We start from the raw sequence: 23086 nt of genomic DNA on the forward strand, positions 1-23086 counted from the left end.
ACAGCTATAAAGAGACTGCTTCATCAACAACAGCAGGAAGACACGTCCCCTCCCGTCACGTGGAGCAGACGCCGCGCCATCAAACACACCCAGAGACACTTAAGAGGAACAGAAATCTTATGGTGTGTGCGATCAGATCACAGTTAAATTAAACGAGAGGCCTACAACAGAAAGATAACTGGAATATCCCCCAAACACATGGAGGTTAAATAACACATTTCTAAATAAGACCCTGGTGAAAGAAGGCATCTCAAGAAAAAATTTTAAATACTTCAAACTAAATGAGAATGAAAACACAACTTATCAACATTTATGGGATGCAGCAAAAGCAGCTGTCAGGAATCATTCAACAGGAGGCTTCCTGTGTGCTGTTTTGGATCTGTCCTGAATCCTCTGGTTCCTTATTAATTCCTGAACATTCAGGAATTAAGAGGAGAGGCAAGCCTCTCCAGGGGCTGAGGAATCCATAAGGTGAAAAGTAACTATTTATGGCCCTCTTTTGATATGGATCGCCTCTTGGCCTTATGGCCGCTATTGCTCCTTGCTTCCTTGGTAAACTTGTAAAGTCTGGTCTCTTGATCTTTATCTAAAGAAGCTACCGGTATATACACTCTTACAGGATTCAGTAAAGCACCCTTCTTCCATCAGAGCTTGGGTCCCCGTGTCTTTCTCTCTCTCTATTTCTGGCTGATTCTCTGGAGCGCGAAGGCCGGCTGCATAACCCAGGGAATATTAGCCTCTTTCCTTCTTTCACTCTCTCATCGTCGACTCCGGACTACCAGGTTCCAGTCCATTAAAGGACCCCGACAAGCAGTGTTCAGAGGAAATTTGTAACACAGAATGCATTTATCAGAAGAGAAAAAATATCTGAAATCAGGTTTCACCTTAGGAAACTAGAAGAGGACAGCATACCCTAATACCTGAACCAAAGTCACTACAAGAAAACCATTGGTCAGTATCTCTCATGAACATAGATTTAAAAAACTGTTAACAAAATATCAGCAAACTGAATGTACAGAAGCATAAAAAGGATCATATACCACAACCAAGTTGATCACACGTATGCAAGGCTGGTTCAACTTTACAAAATCAAATAATGTAAATGATCACATCAACAGACTAAAAAAGAAAAATCATATGATCACTTATCAGTATCGTATCATATCAATGCAGAAAAAGCACTGGACAAAGTCTAACATCCATTCATGACAAAAACTCTCAGTCAACTAGGAATAGAGGGGCACTTCCTCAACTTGGCAGAAAAGAGCTACAGGAAGCCCACAGTTAGTGTCAGACATAAGCGTGGGGAACTTGAAGCCTTCCCGTTAAGATGAGGTGCGGCGCAAGCATGTCCCTCTCATCACTCTTCCAGCGTCGAACTGGGAGTCCCCGCTGATGCGATAAAGCAAGAAAAAGGAAGAAAATAGACACAGATCTTCTTCAACTTACGACAGGATTATAAATCCTTCTTAAGCTGAAAATACCATTAAGTTGAAAAATGTATTTAACACAGCTCACCTACCAAACATCCTAACTTGGCCAGGGGTACCTTAAACGTGCTTAGAACACGTTAGCCTACAGTTGGAAAAACCACCTCACACCGACCCTGCTTTATAACTAAGTTGACCATCCGACTTTACAGCGAATCCTCCTTTATAAACTCGCATCATGTGCTGAATGCGGAAAGTGAGAAACAGAGCACGTGTGGGCGCGGGTGGCTGCAGGCGGGTCAGGTTTGTTTAACGGACCGCTGCTCCGTGTATTTCCTCATTCACTCAAGGCTGCGCTGGGCCCTCACTGCTGCACGGGCTTCTCTCTAGTTGCGGCGAGTGGGGCTACTCTCCAGTTGCAGTGCGTGCGCTTCTCACTACGGCGGCTTCTCCTACTGCGGCTCCCAGGCTCCAGAGCACAGGCTCAACAGTTGTGACCCCACAGCATGTGGGATCTTCCCAGATCAGGGACTGAACCCATGCCCCCGGCATTGGCAGGCAGATTCTCTACTGAGCCACTGGGGAAATCTGGTGCATCAGCTGCTTACCCTGGTGATCGAGTAGCTGGCTGGGAGCCGAGGCTCACTGCTGACGCCCAGCATCCCGGGAGGGCGGCAGACTGCACGTCCCTAGTCCAGGAGGAGATCAACATTCAAAGCTCGGTTTCTACTGGATATTCACTGCTTTTGCACCATTTTAAAGCCAAAGAGTTTTAAAAGTCGTATTGTCTGGGGTCAGGGACCATTTGCACAAAACTATAGGCCAAGACATACATTTGGGATTTGAAATTAAAACCCCAATACCATTTACACTATCTCCTCCAAAATGAAATACCTACAGATGAGTTTTACAAAGTACTTACAAGATCTACACGAGGAAAACTACAAACCTCTGAAGAGAGAAATGGAGAGAGAGTTCACATCTGGGTAGGACTGTTCAATGCTATCAAGGTATCAGATCTTCCCAACTCGATTTGTAGATTCAGCTCAATCCTCATCAAATTCCTATCAAGTCGTCTCATGGGTACTGACGAACTGAATCTAAAGTTTATAACGACAGGAGGCAAAAGACCCAGGAAGCCCACACGACGCTGCAGCAGGAGAACAAGGCCAAAGGACCGACACTCCCGCCTCAAGACGCGCTGGCACGCTACGGCAATCAAGACAGGCAGCGCTGGAACGTCCCCGGCAGTCCAGTGGGTAAGAGCTCACCCTGCAATTCAGGGGACCCAGGCTCCATCCCTGGTCAGGGAACTTAGATCCCACATGCTGCAGAGCAAGTAAACCCGTGTGCCACAACTGCAGATCCAGGCACCACAGCAAATGATCCTGCAGGCCCAACGCAGCCAGAAAAAGACAGTGTGGGGCCAACAAGTGGAGTGATGGAAGAGAACAGAGTCCAGAAACAGACGCCTATGAATACAGTCAACTGCTCCCTGACAAAGGAGCAAAAGCAAGGGAGCAGAAACAGTCTCTGACAAATTGTGCTCAACAGCTGGGCATCACGTACGGAAACCAAGAGTCCAGAGCCAGCCATCACACACTTCAGAAGAGCTGACTCAAACTGGAACACAGACCTTAATGTGAAATGGGAAACTATAATACTTCTAGAAGATAACACAGGGAAAAAACCTAGATGGCCTTGGGTTCGGCAATGACTTCTTCCCAACACCACCAATGCATGATTCTTGAAAAGTAAGAACTGATAGGCTGGATTCTTCTACAATTAAAATTTTCTGCTCTGGGAAAGACACTGTCAAGAGAATGAAAAGACAAGCCATGGACTGGGAGAAAACATTTGCAAAAGACATGTCTGATAAAGGACTGTTATCCAAAAGAAACAAAGAACTCTCAAAATTCAATAATGAGAAAACTGCCTGACTGCAGAATGGTTCCAAGATGCTAACAGACACTCCACCAAACGTGATTCAAGACGGCAAACAAATACCCAAAGATGTTCGACATCGTGTGTCGTCAGATAAACACAAATGAAAACAAGCGCCCTCTGCACAACTACTAGACCAGCCAAATGCTGACCGCCGCCGACACCAGCACCGGCGAGGGGCTGGGGCGACCGGGACTCGCAGCATCCCTGCTGGGGGTGCGAGAGGGTGCAGCCGCTTCCGGAGCTCGCTGGCTTCTTAACACACTACACAGACTCTCACCACGTGGTCCAGCAGTTAAGCTCCTTGGTGCTCACCCAAAGGAGGTGAAAATTTATGCCCACACATAACATGGGTGTTTGTAGAAGCATTATGTGTCACTGCCAAGATTTGGAAGCACCCAAGATGCATTTCAGCAGGTGGATGGACAGATACACTGTGGTCCATCCAGACGGGGACTAACCTTGAGTGCTAAAGAGAAACTAGCTCTCAAGCCCCGGTAAGACCTGGAGGAACCTTCAGTTCGTGTCACTAAGTGAAAGGAACCAATCTGAGCAGGGCACACGCTGCAATATTCCAAGTCTGTGATATTCAGAAAAGGCAAAACTCTAGAGCCAGTAAGAGGCTCAGTGGTTACCAGGGTTTGCGGGTGAGGAGGGATGAATAGGCAGAGTAGAGAGGACTTTCAGGGCAGGGCGCCTACTCTGTGCGAGGACATAAGGGCAGAGACACATCATCACACACGTGTCCAGACCCGCACAAGGTACAACACCAAGAGAGAGCCCAGGGTCAACAGGGGGCCCTGGGTGGTGACAACGTGTCAGTGGAGCTTCACCAGCCGTAACGAGCAGCAGCTCTGCGGGGGCTGACGACCGTGGCGAGGCCCCGTGTGCGTGGGGGCGGGCTGGGGCGGCGAGGGGCACAGGAAACCTCTACTCCTTCCTGTCCATTTCACCGGGAACCTGACACTGCTCTAAGACAAGACACTCTTTTAAAAAGTCTTAGTGAAACAGAAAGAGAGGCTCGACACAGCTGGAGATGGATCTCTGAAATGATCCTTCAATATATAATATTTAAAGTCCAAGGTGTCTTGTGTGGGACTCGACAAGCCGAGGAGCATTCAAAACACATCTGGAGAACAAAACCAGGGTGAGGCATCAGTGCCAAGACACCGCAACACTCATGCAGGGCGGCTGACCAACCAGAGGAACAGGGCTGAGACCCAACCTACAGCAGAGGGGCCTGTGGGCCCTGAGGATAGCGGGGCTTGACACATTTGGGGAGGACTGGAGCCATACTCACGACTTCTGAAACTAATTCTGGGGACTCCCCTGGTGGTCCGGTGGCTAAGCCTCTGCGCTCCCAGTGCAGGCGGCCAAGGTTCAATCCCTGGTCAGGGAACTGGATCTTACATGCCGCAACTAGGAGCTCGCATGCCGCCGGATGAAGCCGGGGATTGTCAAAGTGAGGGAAGGAAGTCAGAGAAGCAGAAATCTCCCTTACACTGGAAGCAGAAAGAGACGATACAAATGAACTTATTCACAAAACAGAAACAGATTAACAGAGAATGAACTTATGGTCACCGGGGGAAGGAATGCAGGGAAGAGAAAGCTAGGGAGTCTGGGATTGACGTGTACGCACTGCTGTATTTAAAGCGGACACAGGGAACTCTGCTCAATGCTATGTGGCAGCCTGGAAGGGAGGGGGATTGGGGCGAGAGTGGATACGTGCATATGTATGGCTGAGTCCCTCTGCGGTCCACCTGAAACTATCACAACATTGTTAATTGGCTACACCCCAATATAAAATAAACAGTTTAAAAAAGTTCACATGCCGCGACTAAGACCTGGTACAGTTACACACACACAAAAAAACCCTCAAAACCAAACAAATTCTGGGGGATCAAAGACTTAAACGTGAACTGTACAACTTTAAAATCTTTAGAAGAAAATACTGGAGAGTATAGTCATGTTTCAGGGTAAGAAGAATTTCTTAGGACAAAGATGCTAAGGATAAAAGAAGCTTGATAATGTTGACTGCATTAAAACTAAGACTCTGTGTTATTAAAAGAGAAGCCACAAATTAGGAGCAAGTGTTTGCAACACATTTAAATGACAAACAACTAGCGTCCAAGAAACAGAACGATGCTTACAAACCAGTAAGAAGACAAACCGCCCAGGGGAAAATGGCGTGGAAGGTGCCTGTGCAGAAGGACAACCAGGAAGTGAACACACGAAAGGATACTCAGTCCCACGAGAGGCTAGAGAAATGCAACTTCACACCTCGGGAGTTGCCACCTGACAGTTTACATCTGACACGCAGGCACGAGCCTTTCACTAAGTGAAAGGAACCAATCTGAGCAGGCAACCCAACGGGCTGCCACACAGGCAAACCAACAGGACGCCGGGAACACGCGAGGAGGAGGCACAGTCACACGTAAGGACACCGGGAACACGCGAGGACGGGGCACAGTCACACGTAAGGACGCCGGGAACACGCGAGGAGGAGGCACAGTCACACTTAAGGACGCCGGGAACACGCGAGGACGGGGCACAGTCACACGTAAGGATGCTGGGAACACGCGAGGAGGAGGCACAGTCACACGTAAGGACGCCGGGAACACGCGAGGACGGGGCACAGTCACACGTAAGGATGCCGGGAACACGCGAGGAGGAGGCACAGTCACACGTAAGGACGCCGGGAACACGCGAGGAGGAGGGAGTCACACGTAAGGACGCCGGGAACACGCGAGGAGGGGGCACAGTCACACGTAAGGACGCCGGGAACACGCGAGGAGGAGGCACAGTCACACTTAAGGACGCCGGGAACACGCGAGGACGGGGCACAGTCACACGTAAGGATGCCGGGAACACGCGAGGAGGAGGCACAGTCACACGTAAGGACGCCGGGAACACGCGAGGAGGAGGGAGTCACACGTAAGGACGCCGGGAACACGCGAGGAGGGGGCACAGTCACACGTAAGGACGCCGGGAACATGCGAGGAGGAGGGACAGTCACACGTAAGGATGCCGGGAACACGCGAGGAGGAGGGAGTCACACGTAAGGACGCCGGGAACACGCGAGGAGGAGGGACAGTCACACGTAAGGATGCCGGCAACACGCGAGGAGGGCATAGTCACACGTAAGGACGCCGGGAACACGCGAGGAGGACATAATCACACGTAACAATGCTGGGAACACTCGAGGAGGGATAGTCACACGTAAGGACACTGGGAACACGCGAGGAGGAGGGATAGTCACACGTAACTACGCCGGGAACACGCGAGGAGGGCATAGTCACACGTAAGGACACCGGGAACACGCGAGGAGGGCATAGTCACACGTAAGGCATCCGGTCCACACCAGAAGGCTCTGCAGTGTGGCTGTACCCAGAACCATTCGGCATGGACCAAGCATGACCATGGACGTTTGGAAAGTCAAAGTGAAAGTCGCTCAGTTGTGTCCGACTCTCTGTGACCCCATGGAGGAATTCTCCAGGCCAGAACACTGGAGTGGGTAGCCTTTCCCTTCTCCAAGGGACGTTCCCAACCCAGGGATTGAACCCAGGTCTTCCACATTGCAGGTGGATGCTTTACTAGCTGAGCCATCGGGGAACCAAACTTCAAGGACCTCTTGGCAGGGACCAAACGTCCTGCAAAGTCAGGAAGTAACACTCATTACTGCAAACCAACACAGCGGCTCCTCAGAATACTGGGCTGAGTTTCCGTATGAGCCGCTTCCGAGGATACACACAAAGAACAAAGAGCAGGGATGTGCACGCCGCGTTCGCAGCAGCAAGCCACAAAGGCGAAAACACCGTTCATCAATGATGGGATACGCCAAACGGGCTCCAGCCCGCGAGATGGAATAGTACTCAGCCTCAAGGAGAAAGGACCTTCCGACATATGCTACGACCTGGATGAACCTTGAAGACAGTTTGCTACATGAAATAATCCAGCCACTAAAGGAGGAATCCCGAATGATCCCACGTCTGTGAGGCCCCGAGAGCAGCCGGATCCATGGGGGTGGAAAGCAGGACGGTGGGGCCAGGGGCTGGGGGGTGGGTGAGTGTTTCCCGGAGACAGCGTGTCAGTTCAGGAAAACGAAAAACATTTCTGGAGATGAGCAGCGGATGGTGTTTACGCAACGACATGAACGTGCTTAAAAACGGTTAAGGTGGTAAACTGCATGTTATGCATAGTGAACAATTTTAATAAGAAGGATGTTACTGGAATCGCTGAAGAAAATTCCCAGCATCACTGTTGGAAACACAGAAACATAACCAGCTTCTGGCTGGCCTAAGGCATCCCCGACCCTGTGTGTGGTCTCAGAAGCAAACGTGGGAAAGCCTCGTCCCCACGACCCTGTGCCCCCAACGCGCCACCAAGCTCGGAACACGCACACCCAGGAGCAGGGGCCCTACAAGGCTGCACGCCGGCGGGCCTGGCTGCACCTTCCCGGGTCTCGTCCTTTCTGCACGTTCCGTGAGTGGCCAACAGAGGGCGCCGGTGTCGAGGAGAAGGGCCAGGGGAACCCGGGGGCGCTCAGGCCAGAGGAGGAGGGGACCGTGGAGGGAGACAGGGTGTGCGGCTCCGGCCCAAGGATGGCGCTGCGCTCAAGCCCAGCAGACCGCGCTCATGCCCAAGGGGGACCCGCGGCGTCTTCGCTCGTGTTCCCCAGGTGGTGCTGCTACAAGCAGCGGACAGAGACCCCGAGGAGGCCGGAATAACCCTGAGAGCCGGCCCCCCGCGCCTCCCGAGGGCGCCGCCTTGACCGGAGGGGCGAGGCCGCGGACGCACCTCAGCCTCACCTGCACGCGGCCGTCCAGCTCCTGCCCGGCCAGGCCGGCCCGCAGTGCTCCCTCCACCGGCTCCGCGGCCTGCGCCACCGCGCGCTGCAGGCGTTCCAGCATCTGCCTCTTGTCCGGGTCCACAGTCTCCTGCAGCTTCGCGGATAACGGCTGTGAGTGAGGAAAGACCACACCGTTAGCCCCGCTCAGCAGAGCCCCGCGCTCCCTGCCAGCTCCACGCGGAAGAGGCCGGTCCTGCCCCCCGCCCGCGGCCTCCGGGGGTCTGGGTCCCCAGGGCGTCACCCCGCGTGTCCCCATGAGGCAGGTGGCGCAAAGGTCGCGGGGCCCGTCCCTCTGACGTGACCCTGGACTGAGGCAGCTGCCCTAACGCCGCGCCCGGGACACACACGTGTCCCCCATGATGCCTCCATCACAGAGGCCCCACTGCTCAGCCTAGAGGATGACTGCTAAGCTCTAATTTTATTCCTAATTTTTCTGGCGGAGATAATACATCGTAAGCACAAGCAGTCATTACTGTAATTACTAAAGATGGTGATTAAGAAAGAGAACCTGCCTTATCTGACCTCAAAATATAATAGCCATAATCTGTAATACAGTTCTTTCAAATCAAAATGTTAGACTGGAGAGAACTAATTTATTCAGATAACTCTGAAAACCTCCAGGACCACCCATTTAAGCAGCCTGGCAGCTTCGGCCTCTTGGGTCACATGCCTTTGATTCGGTCGTGACTCCATGTGGAAGGCTCCCAGGTCAGCACAGACCACGGTGACCGGCGAGGAGCGTCCCACAGGTGGCAGGACTGGTCACCCCCGCCCCGCCCTCAGGTCTCTCTGCTGGAGGTTCTCCCCGCGGCCCGGGGGAGCTCCGTGACGGAGACCTCGTGACCTGCGTGTCACGGGGCCCGCTGAGGCCGGGCCCTGTGCTGGGCACGGGGTGGACGGGGGGACGTGGGGAGCGGCAGGGACCCACCTGCAGGGCGGCTCGCACGTCCTCCAGCAGCTGTGCCGCCTGGGGCTGCGTCCCCCGGTACCGCTCGAACAGGTGGTTCTGCCGGGCCCTCTTGATGATCTGGAAGCAGAGGAGGGAAGCGGGGTCAGCTGGGCGGTGCCTGGTGCCCACGCAGAGGGCGACCGTGAGCCGGGGCGGCATCCGAGAACGCGGCTCCCCCTCGTCCTGAGCGGGGGTCAGCCCGAGCCCACCCTCCCCCACGCCCGCCCCAGGGGTCGCTCACATTTACCCAGACTTTCAACAGCATCAAAGCAGCTGAACACAAAGCATCGTCCGCATAAACCGCAAGAGAAGTCCCGTGGGGGGGCGGGCGGTTCACACAGCCTGTGCTGAGCTGAGCTGGCTCAAGCCGACATGGCTTTATTAACTCACCCAAGGTCGTTTCTTCCCTCGGCCAGCCACCGTATTTACAATTTAGTCCTGAGAACTGCCCTTACCTTGTCGTCAATGTCCGTGATGTTCATACAGTAGAAGACATCAAACTTGAAGTAATCCCTCAGCACCCTTCTCAGGATATCGAAGGAGATGTAGGACCTGCAGCGACGGGAGACAGGCCTTTCCAGCGGCACCCCAGCGCGTTGGGAGAGGGGCCCGCCTTTCCAGTGGCACCGCAGCGCGTCGGGAGAGGGGTCCGCCTTTCCACCCAACACAGCAGCGCATCGGGAGAGGGGCCCGCCTTTCCACCCAACACAGCAGCGCGTCGGGAGAGGGGCCCGCCTTTCCAGCGGCACCGCAGCGCGTCGGGTGAGGGGCCACCTCGCCCCACAGCCCCAGCCTGGGCCGGCCCCAGGGCAGTGGGTGGGAAGGACTCTCAGGCACAGGAAGAAGACCTCTGGTCAGAGTCCAGAGGGGCACGTGGGGGCTGCGAGGACTACATCTGCTTGGTTGTCTGGACTATCTAGTTTTTCCACAGTGAATATTCAGAGTAAGAAGTTTCATCTTGAAGATGAGAGAGTGAAGCTGGGCGCAGCACCCCTGCTCGGCCCCGCCGCGCTCCTACCTGGCGTGCCCCATGTGCGAGGCGTCATAGACAGTGGGCCCGCAGCAGTACCACGTCACCCTCCTCCCGTCTTGCGGCACAAACACGTCCTGGGTTGGAAACAAGGGCACGACCGTCACGAGGGGCACAGGACCACTGCTGGCGGCCATGAGCGGCTCGCGCACGTTCACAAGGACCACGCAGCTTGCAGAAAGCCGCGGTCCAGGCTGGGGCTGGGGAGCCACACTGGACCCACAACGGTGAGCTCCACGACCCAGGGGCCCGGGGAGCAGGCCCCCTCCTCCCTGGGACTCCACTCACGGACACAGGCCGGGGGTCAAGGAGACGGGTGCCCCAATTCTGCTGCTTTAACAAGAACAGTCTCCATTCATCAGGCACCTGCTGTGAGCCAGGCCAGAGCCGAGCGCGCTGACTGCCCAGCACTCGCTCCCAGAGCAACGTGGTAACAGAGCTTTCCTTTCCCAGCTGCCCGGGGGCCCACACTCCTGGAGGAGCCGGCCTAGGGCGTGAGGCCTCCTGCCGACTGCCCAAGGTCTCAGGTCAGTTCAGGGCCCGCTGTTCCCAACCAGTCCACGAGGGGGACCGTGCCGCCCGTCTGCTCAGGGTGCTGGCCCACGGAATCCCGTCAGCCCTGCACAAAACCTCTGAGTCCCGTCAGCCCTGGTGCAAAACCTCTGAATCCCATCAGCCCTGTGCAAAACCCCTGGAGCCTCTGATCCTGCTGAACAAGCCCTGCACACACCCAGAGCCAGGAAGCCGACAGGCAGGCCCTCAAGGTGTGCCCACGCGGGCGTGCACACGCTCCCGAGCACAGCCCCGCGGAGGACGCCCGCCCACGAGCCGAGGGGCCCTCCAGAGCCGCCCCGCCCCGCCCCGCGGAGGACGCCCGCCCACGAGCCGAGGGGCCCTCCAGAGCCGCCCCGCCCCGCGGCCCTACCTTCCTCCGGGTCAGGCTGTTGTACAGGCGGAGCTGGCACGGCTCGGACCCGGCTGGAGGAGACCATGCGGGCTGTGCACGCCGCCCTCTGCCTGCTAGGGGGAGAGCGCAGCTGGGTCAGCGCAGGACGAAGGGGAGCCACGGGGCTCCGACGGTGTGGCCCGGTCCAGCGCCTCCGCCCCCAGCCGCCGCTCTGCTTGCTCACATCTGAGCGGTACCAGGGACGGCCCACCACACCCACCACGCCCGCACGCCCGGAGGTGCACAGGCAGGCCTCGGGGCTGGGCCGAATGCACCTGGTCACACCCCCAGGTGCCCGCCTGCCCGCCCCCAGGGGGACGCCTCTCTGGAGGATCTGGGGGATGGGGACCACCTCCAGGCCCAGGAGCCAGGTCAGGCCAGAAAGAGCTGCTGGCCCATGGCCGCGGGTGGTCAGCATGGCCTGAGGCCCAGGCCCATCTCCACCAGCAGGCGGCCAGCTCCCCACCACTGCAACATGCGGGTTCCCGGGCAGGGCTCCTCCCTGGTCCCAGAGCCTTTGGGAACAGCCTGCAGGCCACGCCACAGAGCCGGGGGGGAGTGGGGGGTACAGGGGCTCAGGAGCCCAGCCTCCTCCGGTTACAGTCACTGGGGAAGCCCCGCCCTCCTCCCTGACCCCCATTATCTCCTCCTGGCCATTCCCCTGCCCCTGCGGCTGAGAGTCCAAGCCTCCCACTGCACGAAGGGCAGGCCTGATGGTCTGCGCTGAGAGCCTGGGAGGTGGGTGGGGTTGGGGGGTAGCTGTGTCCCGAGGTACTGGGAGAGACGCCAAGTCTTTACACCCTCCACCCCGACTCGGGTCACTGGTGACCCTCCCGCCACCTCTAACCCGGCTGAGCTCAGCTGCCCATCCTGCCACCAGAGGACCGCCTGCTGCTCCAGCCAAGGGTCACGGAGGCCTCAGCCCTGGGACCAGCTACGGGCCACCCGGAGGATGCACACAACTGACCGACGAAGGGGTGGGAGACGGGTGTGTGTGTGTGTGTGTGTGTGTGTGTTGTGCGTGTGTACATCCGCGGGGGGGTGGGGGGACAGAGCCACCAGCAGACCGGCGAAGGGGTGGGAGACGGGTGTGTGTGTGTGTGTGCGTGTGTGTATGTGTATGTGTACACCCGCGGGGGGTGGGGGACAGACAGACACACCAGCAGACCGGCGAAGGGGTGGGAGACGGCTGTGTGTGCGTGTGTGTGCGCGCACACCCGCGGGGGGTGGCGGACAGACAGAGCCACCAGCAGCTCCGGACTCCAGGCAGGCGCCAGCAGGCTCCCGGGGGCCAGGCCCAAGCCGCAGACACACGGAAGGGCTCCTGTGGTCAGCGGCCATCCAGGCCTCACCGTAAACACAGCCGGCGACTCAGCAACACTCCCAGGGGCCCACTGGGACGCGACCTGCTGCGCCCCCACCGAGACGCTGCAGGTCGCCGCACGAGAGATGCCGCTGCCAGAGGGGACGCCAGGGAGCCGGCTGGAGCTGCCGGGGTGAAGGCGGGGCTCGTGGGAGTGAAGGCTCACGCGAGGGGGCGGCAGCGACAGGACCCAGCCGTGGGCACAGGCAGGGGCCTGGCCAGAGGGACGCCCTCCAGGACACGGGGTCACACTCGGACTTCCGCGCCCCGGAGAGCATCTACCATCCAAGAGCTGGTGAGCAGTCACGGAAACTGGCACTCACAGTCCCCTGGCCAAAAGGAAAGTCGGGAGACGTGCCCGGGGGCCCTGGTTTAATAAGAGAGAAGGGTCGCCAGAGGCCCTGAGGGACCCACTGCCCCGCACCCGGCACTGACGTTGTCCGCCGGGCGCAGCCCCTCAGCTGTGCCCACCTTTCCTCCGGCTGCTCAGAAACAGCACACACGCCCGTGCCTGGCACCCCCGCCCGGGCACGTGCAGAAACGCAGCCCTGACCCACGAGCACGCCACCAGCACAGCACGCCCGGCTCACCGAGGCCTGGAGAGCGAGGCTCCGGGCAGGGAGGGTGTCGGGGGAGCAGAAGGAATGTGCCAGCCCACGTTTGCGTGCTCTGGGGGGCCACACGCACCGCAGCCTCGCAAGAGGGGCAGCTCAGAGGGTCACACCCTGGGGACCCATGGGGCCGTGAGCCGCCCTCCATGGGCAAGAGCAGACCCTGAAGCTCCTCTTGGGAGGCAGATGGGGTGGTGGGGGGCGGCAGAGAGCGCCCCGGAGGGAGGGGCTGTCTGGACTCAGCCCCGCTCTGGGGAGGGCACCCCAGACACAGCACAGTGGACCCTCCGCACTGGGGCCGCACAGAGGGGACCAACAAGATGGGGAGGGGGGGTGGGGAAGGGGCTCGGTCAGAGCCTGGCCCCTCCTGGGTCTGAGGCGCACCCAGGGCTGCTGAGGTCCCGGCCCGCGGAAGACACAGACGGGCAGGGACAAGCCAGCCGTGGGGTATGGTGCCCAGGGGAGGGGGCACAGGGGGGCTGGGGGGGGTGGGGCCCGCCCGCCTACCCGGCACAGGCTGGGGGACGTCTGAGACGCACCAGCAAGGCAGACGCTCGGCCACCGGCACCCAGGGACTTGGCCAAGGACACCGACCCTGAGGATCCTGGGCCCCAGTCCACCAGCCCTCCCCTGCCACTCCGGGTCCCCGCTGGCGCCCTGGAGGCATCGTGCCGGGGCACCAGGGAAACCTCCCCGCCCCGGGGAACCCACATCCCCCTTTGCGGGGGCAGACACCCACCCTTCCCAGTGGGCGCCTGTATCACCCTCCCCACAAGCTTTAGGCTGCAGGTTGGAGCTTGATGGCCGGGGCAAGGCCGCGCCCCGCCCACCCTGACCCCACCCTGGAGGCCACGCCTCAGGGAGAAGCACCGCCTCCACTGGGGAAGGGGTGTCTGTGGCAGGATCACCCCAGAAACCAAAGCCCACCCCACCCCTCCCTGGAGGAACACCACCCCACCTCCGCCCTGTTACAGAGTGGACCCGGCAGAGGGTCCCGACATCCCAGCTCAAAGTGGAAATCGCTCACTCGACTCTGCGACCCCACGGACTTTACAGTCCATGGAATTCTCCAGGTCAGAATACTGGAGTGGGGAGCCATTCCCTTCTCCAGGGGGGTCGTCCCAGCTAAAGGATCTGGAAGAGGCCCCACAGGCTGCCAGGCCGAGCAGGGACCACCGAGCCGCATGTGGGCCCCCCGCCCCCTGCTCAAGGGGGTGCACACCCAAGCCGGGCTGGGGGGACAGCTGCTCGCGGGCAATGGCCACTGTGGGTTCATCTGCAGATTCATGGGAGGGGAGAGACCACCCAGAAGCCAGACCCCCCCTGCACCCCATAAGCAGGGTTGGGGGGGAACAAGAGCTCTGAGCCCCCCTCCTCTCAAAGCCCAGAAGCGCCTTTGCTCTGGGTGCCCAGGGTTCACACACTAACACTGCCTCAGGATCCGATGGTGGACACACACACACCCGTGACCTCAGGGGAAGACTTAAGGAGAAGCAAGTCAAGCCCCAGCAGGGTCAGAGAGCTGACGGCCAAGGCGGGCGCCCAGCCGGCCAGCGGCTCCACCACAGCGGTGGGGGGTCGGGACCCACGGGGGTCCTAACCTCCCCTCGGGGTGCTGGCAGGCCCCCCAGGCCAGCTGCTCGCCTGCGGCCGGCTGGGAGGGTCTCGTGGCCAGAAGCCGCTCTGCTACTCACTTGCTTGGAGCCCGCAGGGCGGGCCTGTGGCGGGGGGGCTGCCCAGGATCGCAGCCACGTGCCGGAACCAGCGGGCCACGTGGAAGAGCTGCGGGTCAGCCGGAGGGCCCGAGAGCTGCCTGAAGGCGTCCACGTCCGCCTGGGACAGGGCGAAGCCCCGCACGTAGCTACGCGTGCTGAGGTGCGTGTCCAGCGCCCGCACCCGGGCCGCCTCGTCACTAATGCCCAGGATGGCCCTGTAGTCAGGAGCTGCAAAGACAGAGGACGCGCGTCAGTGGGCCCGGGGGCTAGGCAAGCCCAGGATCGGGGCCGGGGCTCCCCCTTCTGTCCCCCTTCTGGGCAGGAGACACCCAGGACGGGCGGGTGCCCGGGGCGGGGGGACAGGTGCAGAGCGGCTGCCTGTGGGCTGCAGGCGGGACGAGGACGTTTCGGAACCAAAAGCGGCTGCGGGAGGCTGTGAACGGTACAGACACGCGAGCTGCACGCTGAGGTGGCCAAGCTCACGGCTGGTGATGTTCACCTCAGTTACACACGTGCACACTCACACTCAATCACACACACACCCTGCTAGGCACTGGGTGCCGCAGGGCCGGTGCTGACCGGTCCCTTCACCCCGGGTGGCGACGGGCAGCGCTGAGAACCGCAGAGCTCTCCAAACTCGGCACTGGCCAGGCTTCTAGCGGCCAGGACCAAGCTCCAAGGAGGCCCGCAGACTGAGGCGGCTCCACCTGCCTGGAGAGCAACCGTCCGGCCGGCGCCTGGCACAGGCCTGCCCCTGGCAGGGGCCCGAGGCCACTGCTTTGCCCTGGAGCCACGAGGACGGGGGTGGGGGGACAGAACCCCAGCCTGAGCGGGGACCAGCCAGCAGCCTTTGCCAGCAGACGGCCCTGGGCCCTGACCACCCTGAGATCCCAGCCCGACCCCACCGAGCCCGCTCGCCACCTCCTCCCCCATCAGTGCATTGACCCTGTGTCACGGCTCCAACTACTGTCCGGGTGCCCTCACCTCCTGCGGGGGGTGGGCAGGCGGAGGCAGGCAGGTGGCGCCAGGCCCCGTGGCCGTGGGGAGGCGGGCTGGTCTTGCTTCCTCCCACAGGCATGCCGAGCCCAGGAGGCGGCTCCGAGTGGGCCAGCAGGAGCCCGGCCCTCACCCCCAGGCATGGGGCACACACCCTGACCCAGAGCCCTGCAGATGCAGCCGCCTGGCACAAGGCCCGGGTCACCGTGATGGGCCCAGCGCAGGGAGGAGCTGCAGGCCAACACGGGCCCGGCCCGGCACAGAAGGGGAACCAGCGCCCCGACCAGGCCCACAGGACGCCTGCGAGCAGAGGACAGCGCGCCCCTGGAGAAGAGCTGCCCTCCTCCAGGTCTCCACGCGGAGACCCTCCTCCAGGGCATGGAGTGGACTTCCCAGGCACAGGGGCGAGACAGAAGCAGGAAGCGGGGACCAAAGCCCTCAGGGGGCCCAGTGAGGGGACCGCCCAAACCCCGACCTCTCCCGACCTCTTCATCCACAGGGAAGGCGTGGGCCCCGGGGACACATCTTCCCCGGGTCCAGGCCCAGGCGTGCCAGGGAGACCGGCCGCATCCTGCCCACCGCACAGTGCGGCCCCGAGGCACGCGGCTCAGCGCCCCTCCAGCCTTGACCAGGTGCCCTCAGGGCACCCCGGGCCACGCCACTGGACGGTCCAAGCCCCCATCTTCAGACACGCCCGGGGCACTGGCCTCGCAGCACAATCGCCACGAGGGCTCAGCCCTGCTCTGCCCCGGACCCCCGAGGCCAGAGCAGCCCCGCTCCTCCTCCAGGCCCCCGTCTCACCAAGCCTGGTCCTCACACCAGCCAGGGGGCCCCCACACCCCTCGGGGCGCCTGCCTGCCTGAGGTCCCCCGGACACGGTCAGCCTCCCTGCTTCCCTGGGCTGCGTGGGTGTCACCCTTCCCACCGGCCCTCCTGGTCACTGCTCCAGGAGAGCCCAGCCCCCGGGGCCTGACCCCTCCTGCTGTTTCATCTCCCCAGAGCGCTAATTTCAGACATACAGACTCCCCTGCCCGCTTTCCTACATTGACTGCATGCTCCTCTCGCGCGCTGGATGAACTCAGTTCAGAAAGCTACATCAAGGGCCTGCCAGCGGGTGGACGGAGCCGAGGGGAGGGCCAGCGTGTCCCAGGGGGGCTACATCGCCCTTGAGCACCTGCCTGCCCCGCGTGGCCCCCCCAAGCCCACCTTCCCTGTCTCTGCTGCAGCTGCCTGGGCCACGACTGGAGTGCAGAAGGGCCAGCCCCGTCCAGGGAAGCCTTGCCCCCCGCGCCCCCCACCTCGTGCCCCCAGAACCACACTGGACAGACAGACTGCCTTCACTCCGGGTGAATGCCAAGGACGGGGCACCCCCTAGGATCCACCGACCTGGACAGTGGCTACCCTGGGCTGAGGGTGCTCCCAGGGCCCTTTAGTTCCCTCTTTTCTCTCACTGCCCGCATTTTCTGCAATAAGCACATGTCCTTTTCATAATAAAAACATGTCAAACGTTTCGCCAACTGGATGGCTTTAAAGCACTAACGAAGCAGGTCAGGGGGCAAGGGCTCGGCAGGTTCGCACCCCTCCCTGGCTGGGCGGACCCCCTCCCAGGTACACAGGTGTGCACGCACACGCACGCACGCACGCCTCGTAAAGCTGCGGTGTTAGTGAGCACACTCGTAAACTGTTTGAAGTAGTGCCGGGCGCACAGCCAGCGCCCATCAGCTGCTATTATTACCATTATTATTATTTTACTCGCTTCTGTGTCATTACTGCTTAAATGGCCCTGGGGGAGTTTACCCAGGGATCACACACGCGTTTATTACTAAGCGTCCCATCTGGAGCAGAGAGCCCGTGGGGCAGAGGGCCAGTCATCGGGTCACTGTGGTAGCTGCCTTCAAGCCTAACTTGAGGAAACAAATTTAAAAATAGGTCCGCTCTCAAGTGGCTGTGGGTTTGGGCCAGACTGCGGTCTGGCGGTGAGCCCGTGTTGCCAAAGGCGATGAGTGGACTCAGGAGCGGGGCGCCCATCATCTCCCCGACCCCCGGGACCCTCCCCAGGGAGCCCCGCGCACACACACAGCGACTCCCAGCCCCGCGTCCGCCGCCACTCCACTGCGGGGCCATCCAGACACACGGCTTCTCACTGTGGGAAGGCCCTGAACGTGGACCGTGGTCATCACAGTTTAGAAAACGCTTAACTGAACTCACACTGATCTGAGAGCCAGGTGAGGAACCCAAGTCACACAGGCCGTGACCCGCCGCGCCGTCCTTCACCGCGGCCTTTACACCTGCCCGCAGCATGTACAGCTGCCCGCAACTGCCAACAGCCCCCCACCTCCTGCTCCGCTCTGGCCAGGCTCTTGCTCGGGGAAGGCTCAGCACCAAGGAAGCACTGCCACCTACGAGAAGCACCCGATCCAGGCCCCTCCAAGACCTTCAGAATCGGAACCTGGGGGTAAGGCCGGCTCCCCTGCCGACCTCGGCGGCTAAGAACCCGCAGGCAGCTTGCTGAAGCTCAGACCCCTCCCCGCAGGTCTGCCTTCCTCCTAAGCTCCCAGACCAGGCCTGTTTCTGTTCTGAAGATCAGCCTGGGCGCAGTGGGGGTCTGCACCCCTCCCTCGCCAGTCACGAGGCCCTGGGAGCACCCGGCCCTGAGGGTCAGGCCCTTCCTTCAAAGGCCCCTTCAGCTCCCCACCTGCGTCTGCTGCTGCCTGTCACCAGGGGCCCCCCTTCGGGCCCATTCCTCTTTCCTGGGGGGTTCCCAGTCTGAGAAGACTTCTGGAATGAAAGCATTTCCCCCCCACACACATGAATCTGGGGGACCAGAGAGATGCAGGCACCCCTGTTCTCCTGCACCGGCGGCAACGCCACCCACTCTGGGAGTCAGGGCCCCCCCTCCCTGAGCACAGCCCGGGACGTCCAGATGTCACTTGTCCACACGGTGGCCCCGGGCATCATGTCTCGCCTCCAACCTGGGCTTCAGGGAACAGCATGGCCACCTTCCCCACAGCAAACCCTGCGCCCGCCCCGGTCCGTCCACTTCTCATGCCCGCTGCTGCCACAGCCCAGGCCACGGGTCACCAGCATCTCAGGCACTTCCTGGTCTCCCTGCTTCAGTCCACACAGGGGAGGGGGCAGACGCCTCGTCAAGGCTCAAAGGCAAGACCCACATTCCGCACATGGCTCCAGGCCCTTGCAGACCAAGGCCTGCAGCCATCGCCCGCCCTCCCCCACCCTCTGGCCTCAGGAACTTGCCGGAAAGCAACGCGGTCCTCAGGTCTCAGCGCCAGGTGAGAGCGCTCTCTGCTGTGCCCTCTGCCAGGCCCCCCGGCCCCTTTCTCCCGTTGCCTCAGCTCCCACTCCCTCTCAGCAGGAGAGGTGGGTGCTTCCTACTTTCCCTGCAGCCAGGCCCTCCCTCAGGGGCAGACCGCAGGGCGCTCCCCAGACCCAGGCGCTTGTCTCTGGGCTGCAAGGCTTGGCTTGGCCAGAAGACGGATGCCCACCACCGTGTCTAGACCTGGCCCGGCAGAGTCTCCGCAGTGACTGCCGATGCTCCACTCTGTTATGGGTGGGAGCAGGGAAAGACTCGCCGAGGTTCTGGCAGATTCTGCAGCCTCAGAGGAAAAGGCCCTGGCCCTGACCCACCTTCGCAGACTTGGGCCAGCTGGCAGCACGCACACGGGGAAGTGACCAAGAAATGAATGGTCCGTGCTGGGCCAGCATTGGTCTTCTGCACTCTGGCCACCCCTTCCTGCTGGACGTTAAGCCCAGGAAGGCCCGACCCCCGGCCTTGCCCCCAGGTGCACCCCCACGCCCAGCAGCAGCCAGCAAAGCCGGTGCCTGAAGCACACCCACGAATGAATGAAGTGACAGACCTACGGAAGTGCCCTGCTGTGAAGAGTATCTCCTGAACGAATGAAGTGACAGGTCCATGTGAGCACACTGCAGTGAACTCTCGGACAGGTTCCCCCCGGAACAGCAGGTGTGAGCTTTCACGGGGCACTCGTTGGTCCCGGGGAGCATCACCATCTGATGCCCGGACACATGTGACTGCACGGCACCGCTGCCCGGGATGGGCCGGGGTGGGAGCGTGGACACAGGGCGCTTTCATCACCACCCAAGGACACTATCTCCCCTGACTCTTAGACTGGAAATACCGGGAGACATGAGTGCCTGGATGAGCAAATATCTGTAGTCTACACACACATGCATTTCATTTTTCTCTGGGAAACACAGAAGATATAGCCTGCTCCCCTTGTCTGCCTTGACCCACTCTGGAACTGGGGCGTTTGGTGTTAATCTGAACAGAGTCACCAAGGCAGAGTAGCCAAGGTTGCTGCTGTCAGACAGACCCTGGCAAGCTGTGTGACCTCAGACAAATCACTCGCCTGCTCTGAACCTCAGGACTCCTGTCTGCACGCCAAGGGTAGTATTAACCACAAAGGCATGCTCTGAGGATGACAGGCCCCCACAGATGTGTTTAGCATGGACTCATGCTGAGAAAAATGCTAAATGCTCCTCTGTTGTAATGAGGTGGTTACAGAGCATCACTGACTCAATGGACATGAATTTGAGCAGACTCCAGGAGACCGTAGAGGACAGAAGCCCAGTGTGCTGCAGTCCATGCGGTCGCAGAGTTGGACACGACTGAGCAACTGAACAACAACTGTTAGTATGAACAACTTTGAATTCTACTGTATAAAAAATTAAAGTCTACTGCATAAAAAATGCAAGTCTGACCTAACTCACGGCCACCGAAGAGGCCTGACCTGCAGGGCAAGGCCTCTGAGATGTGCTCCATCCACCCTGGGGGTCACGAGGGATGAGACTCAACTTTCTAAAACACCCAGGAACGGGCCTCGTGTTCAAGCTACAAAGGAGAAGCCTTAACCCCAGTGGCATTGCAGGTGGACCACCAACTTAAGAAAGACGATACGAAATGGGAAGATTATTCTAAGTAAGGGACTCCTTAAAAATTCTGGGAAGATGGTCACTATCGATGATTCTAACCTCGAGGGAAAAGAAAGCATTCAGAACCTGGAAACCTAGAACATCTAGAACTCTGGCAGCTGCATGAAGCCCTTACCATTTCATTTCCTGTTTCCTCAGGGGACGGTCCTAGGTTCTTGTCTTTTGAGAAAAGCCTAGACAAGGGGTGTATGGGGGGGAAGGGCGTCAGCTCTAAAAGAAGAGAGGGCAGAGTGTGGGCTAGGAGCTGTGGCTCTTAATTTTAGGACCAGGACAATCCGTCAGCTGCCCAGACACCTTATTCCCAATCTATGCACCAATCTCCAAAACCAGGCCGATTCTTACTAAGGCTCTGAAAATCTCCAGTTCTGAAGCAGTTAAAAAAAAAACAAAACTAAAAAACTGAATATGTCATTTCTGATCCCAAATGAAAAAGGAAGGAAGAGATGAGGAAGGAAGAAAAGAAACAAGCTTGGGCTTTCAACCCGAACACAGCACCCCTTTCAGCCAAGGGTTCTTCTAAGTCCTTAGCCTCTACCAACCCCTATAAGGCTCACTGCATCCTCCTAGTGGGGACTTTTTAAACCCACCCCACGTGGGGAAGGGGCAGAGGTGGAACCCCAGCCCTGCCGGGCCCAGAGACTGGGCTATCAACCAAGCTGCTATTTTTCAGGAGTCTGGGTGGACTTCTGAGGGCCGAGGATCTGGGTGGGTGGAGCCAATGCTGGAATCCAGGCACACCTGTCCGGTGGAATGTGGGGTTCCTGGATGATGGGTACCCCAGCAACCCTGTCATCAGGGGCCTCCTACATGATTGGGTCCAGCTGCTTAGAGCTCCCTGCTGGGAACCCCAGGAGCAAGGGGGACCCCAGAGGCCAGGGAAGTGTGTACAGTCTAAGCAGGGCAGCCAGAGAATAAAAACGACACCCCGAGAGTCCTTCCCGAGGAAAGCTTGACCCGGACTCGGGAATCCGGGGACTACCTGCGCTGTTTGGCATCCCGCGATCTTGGAGGAGGGAGGGTGACCAGGGAACCAGCACGCCCCGGAGGCTGCCTGGGGGCGGCTTGTCTGCCGGCTGGTGACACGAGTGACCCGTGGGGACAGAGCCTGAGACGCTCACGGAACCCCGGGGGCGGCGATAAAGGGGTGGGGGGCAGTAACGCCGCGACCGGGCAGGTCCCCGTGGCCACTGCTTGCAGCCGCAGATGAGCGCCTTCGTAAAACCCCAACCCTTTCCCGTGCGTCCGCGTCCGGCTCCCTCGGCCCCACGTTCTTAAGTGTCAACCCGGGGCCGGGCGGCCCCCAAACGACCCTGGGGCTGTGCCTGTCCCCCCAAATCCCAGGGGGCAGGAGAGGGCAAGGTCCGGCCCAGGGGCCCGCAGGGGAACGCAGAACCAGCCCCCGGGGTCGGGGCGCAGGGGGACCCTGCGGCCTCGAGATCTGGGAGGGCCTGGGGAGGGGCGGCCCCGGCAGGGCCCGGGCCGGGGTTGGAGGAGCGCGCCCGCCGGGGAAAACCCGGGGGTCCGGGCCCGCCTTCTGCGCGCCCTGGGGCCCGCCCCTCAGAGACCCGGCGCCCCCGGCTCCCGGGTGGCCCCCAGCGCCCCGCGGCCCGAGGCTGCCCCGCCCGCCAGTCGCGCGCGCTCACCGTGCTCCGTAGAGGACCCTGCCATCACCCGAATCCCGCACTCGCCGAGGCCGCCACGGCTTCCCAGAATCTGATGCAACCACCGCCCCGGAAATCCCGCCCCCAAGCCGCCGGCCTTCCGGGATACGCCCGGTCGCTAAGCAACCACCCGCGCACAGACGCCGCTGTCCCCGGGCATGCTGGGAATCTTTTTTTTTTTTTTTTTAACCTCAATTTTTACTCACGTTAAGGAAATCAGTCCTGAATGTTCATTGGAAGGACTGATGTTGAAGCTGAAACTCCAATACTTTGGCCACCTGATGCGAAGAACTGACTCCTTGGAAAAGACCCAAATGCTGGGAAATTGAAGGCGGGAGAAGGGGACGACAGAGGATGAGATGGGTGGATGGCATCACCGACTGGATGGACAGGAGTTTGAGTAAACTCCGGGAGTTGGTGATGGACAGGGAGGCCTGGCGTGCTGCCGTCCATGGGGTCGCAGAGAGTCGGACACGACTGAGCGACTGAACTGAGCTGATGGTTGCTTTAACAATGTTGTACAACAGAGTGACAGCTATACATATGTACATTCTTAATATTCTTTTCCATTATGACTTGTCATATTAAATATAGTATGATAGGAAATACAGTTCTCTGCTC

General features: G+C 59.7%; 1 protein-coding gene across 4 annotated transcripts in view; it reads right to left on the reverse strand.

Moving 5' to 3' along the window:
* The window catches only part of CARS1 (cysteinyl-tRNA synthetase 1), a 44493-nt gene extending 21948 nt beyond the window's left edge, over positions 1–22545 (reverse strand). For 2 of the 4 annotated variants that reach the window (XM_061161421.1, XM_061161439.1), the window contains exons 1-7: positions 22448–22545; positions 14817–15065; positions 11128–11222; positions 10191–10279; positions 9628–9724; positions 9152–9250; positions 8183–8332 (exon numbers count right to left, since the gene is read on the reverse strand). In XM_061161421.1, coding sequence (XP_061017404.1) covers positions 8183–8332; positions 9152–9250; positions 9628–9724; positions 10191–10279; positions 11128–11222; positions 14817–15065; positions 22448–22472 — 804 coding nt within the window. In that variant the 5' untranslated portion in view covers positions 22473–22545. The remainder of the gene's footprint in view (positions 1–8182; positions 8333–9151; positions 9251–9627; positions 9725–10190; positions 10280–11127; positions 11223–14816; positions 15066–22447) is intronic. The other 2 variants (XM_061161429.1, XM_061161449.1) reach the window with 2 other exon arrangements.
* Between the last annotated feature and the right edge of the window lie 541 nt (positions 22546–23086).

The sequence above is a fragment of the Dama dama genome, chromosome 2 (genome assembly GCF_033118175.1).
Source record: "Dama dama isolate Ldn47 chromosome 2, ASM3311817v1, whole genome shotgun sequence".
Classification (NCBI taxonomy): Eukaryota; Metazoa; Chordata; class Mammalia; order Artiodactyla; family Cervidae; genus Dama; species Dama dama.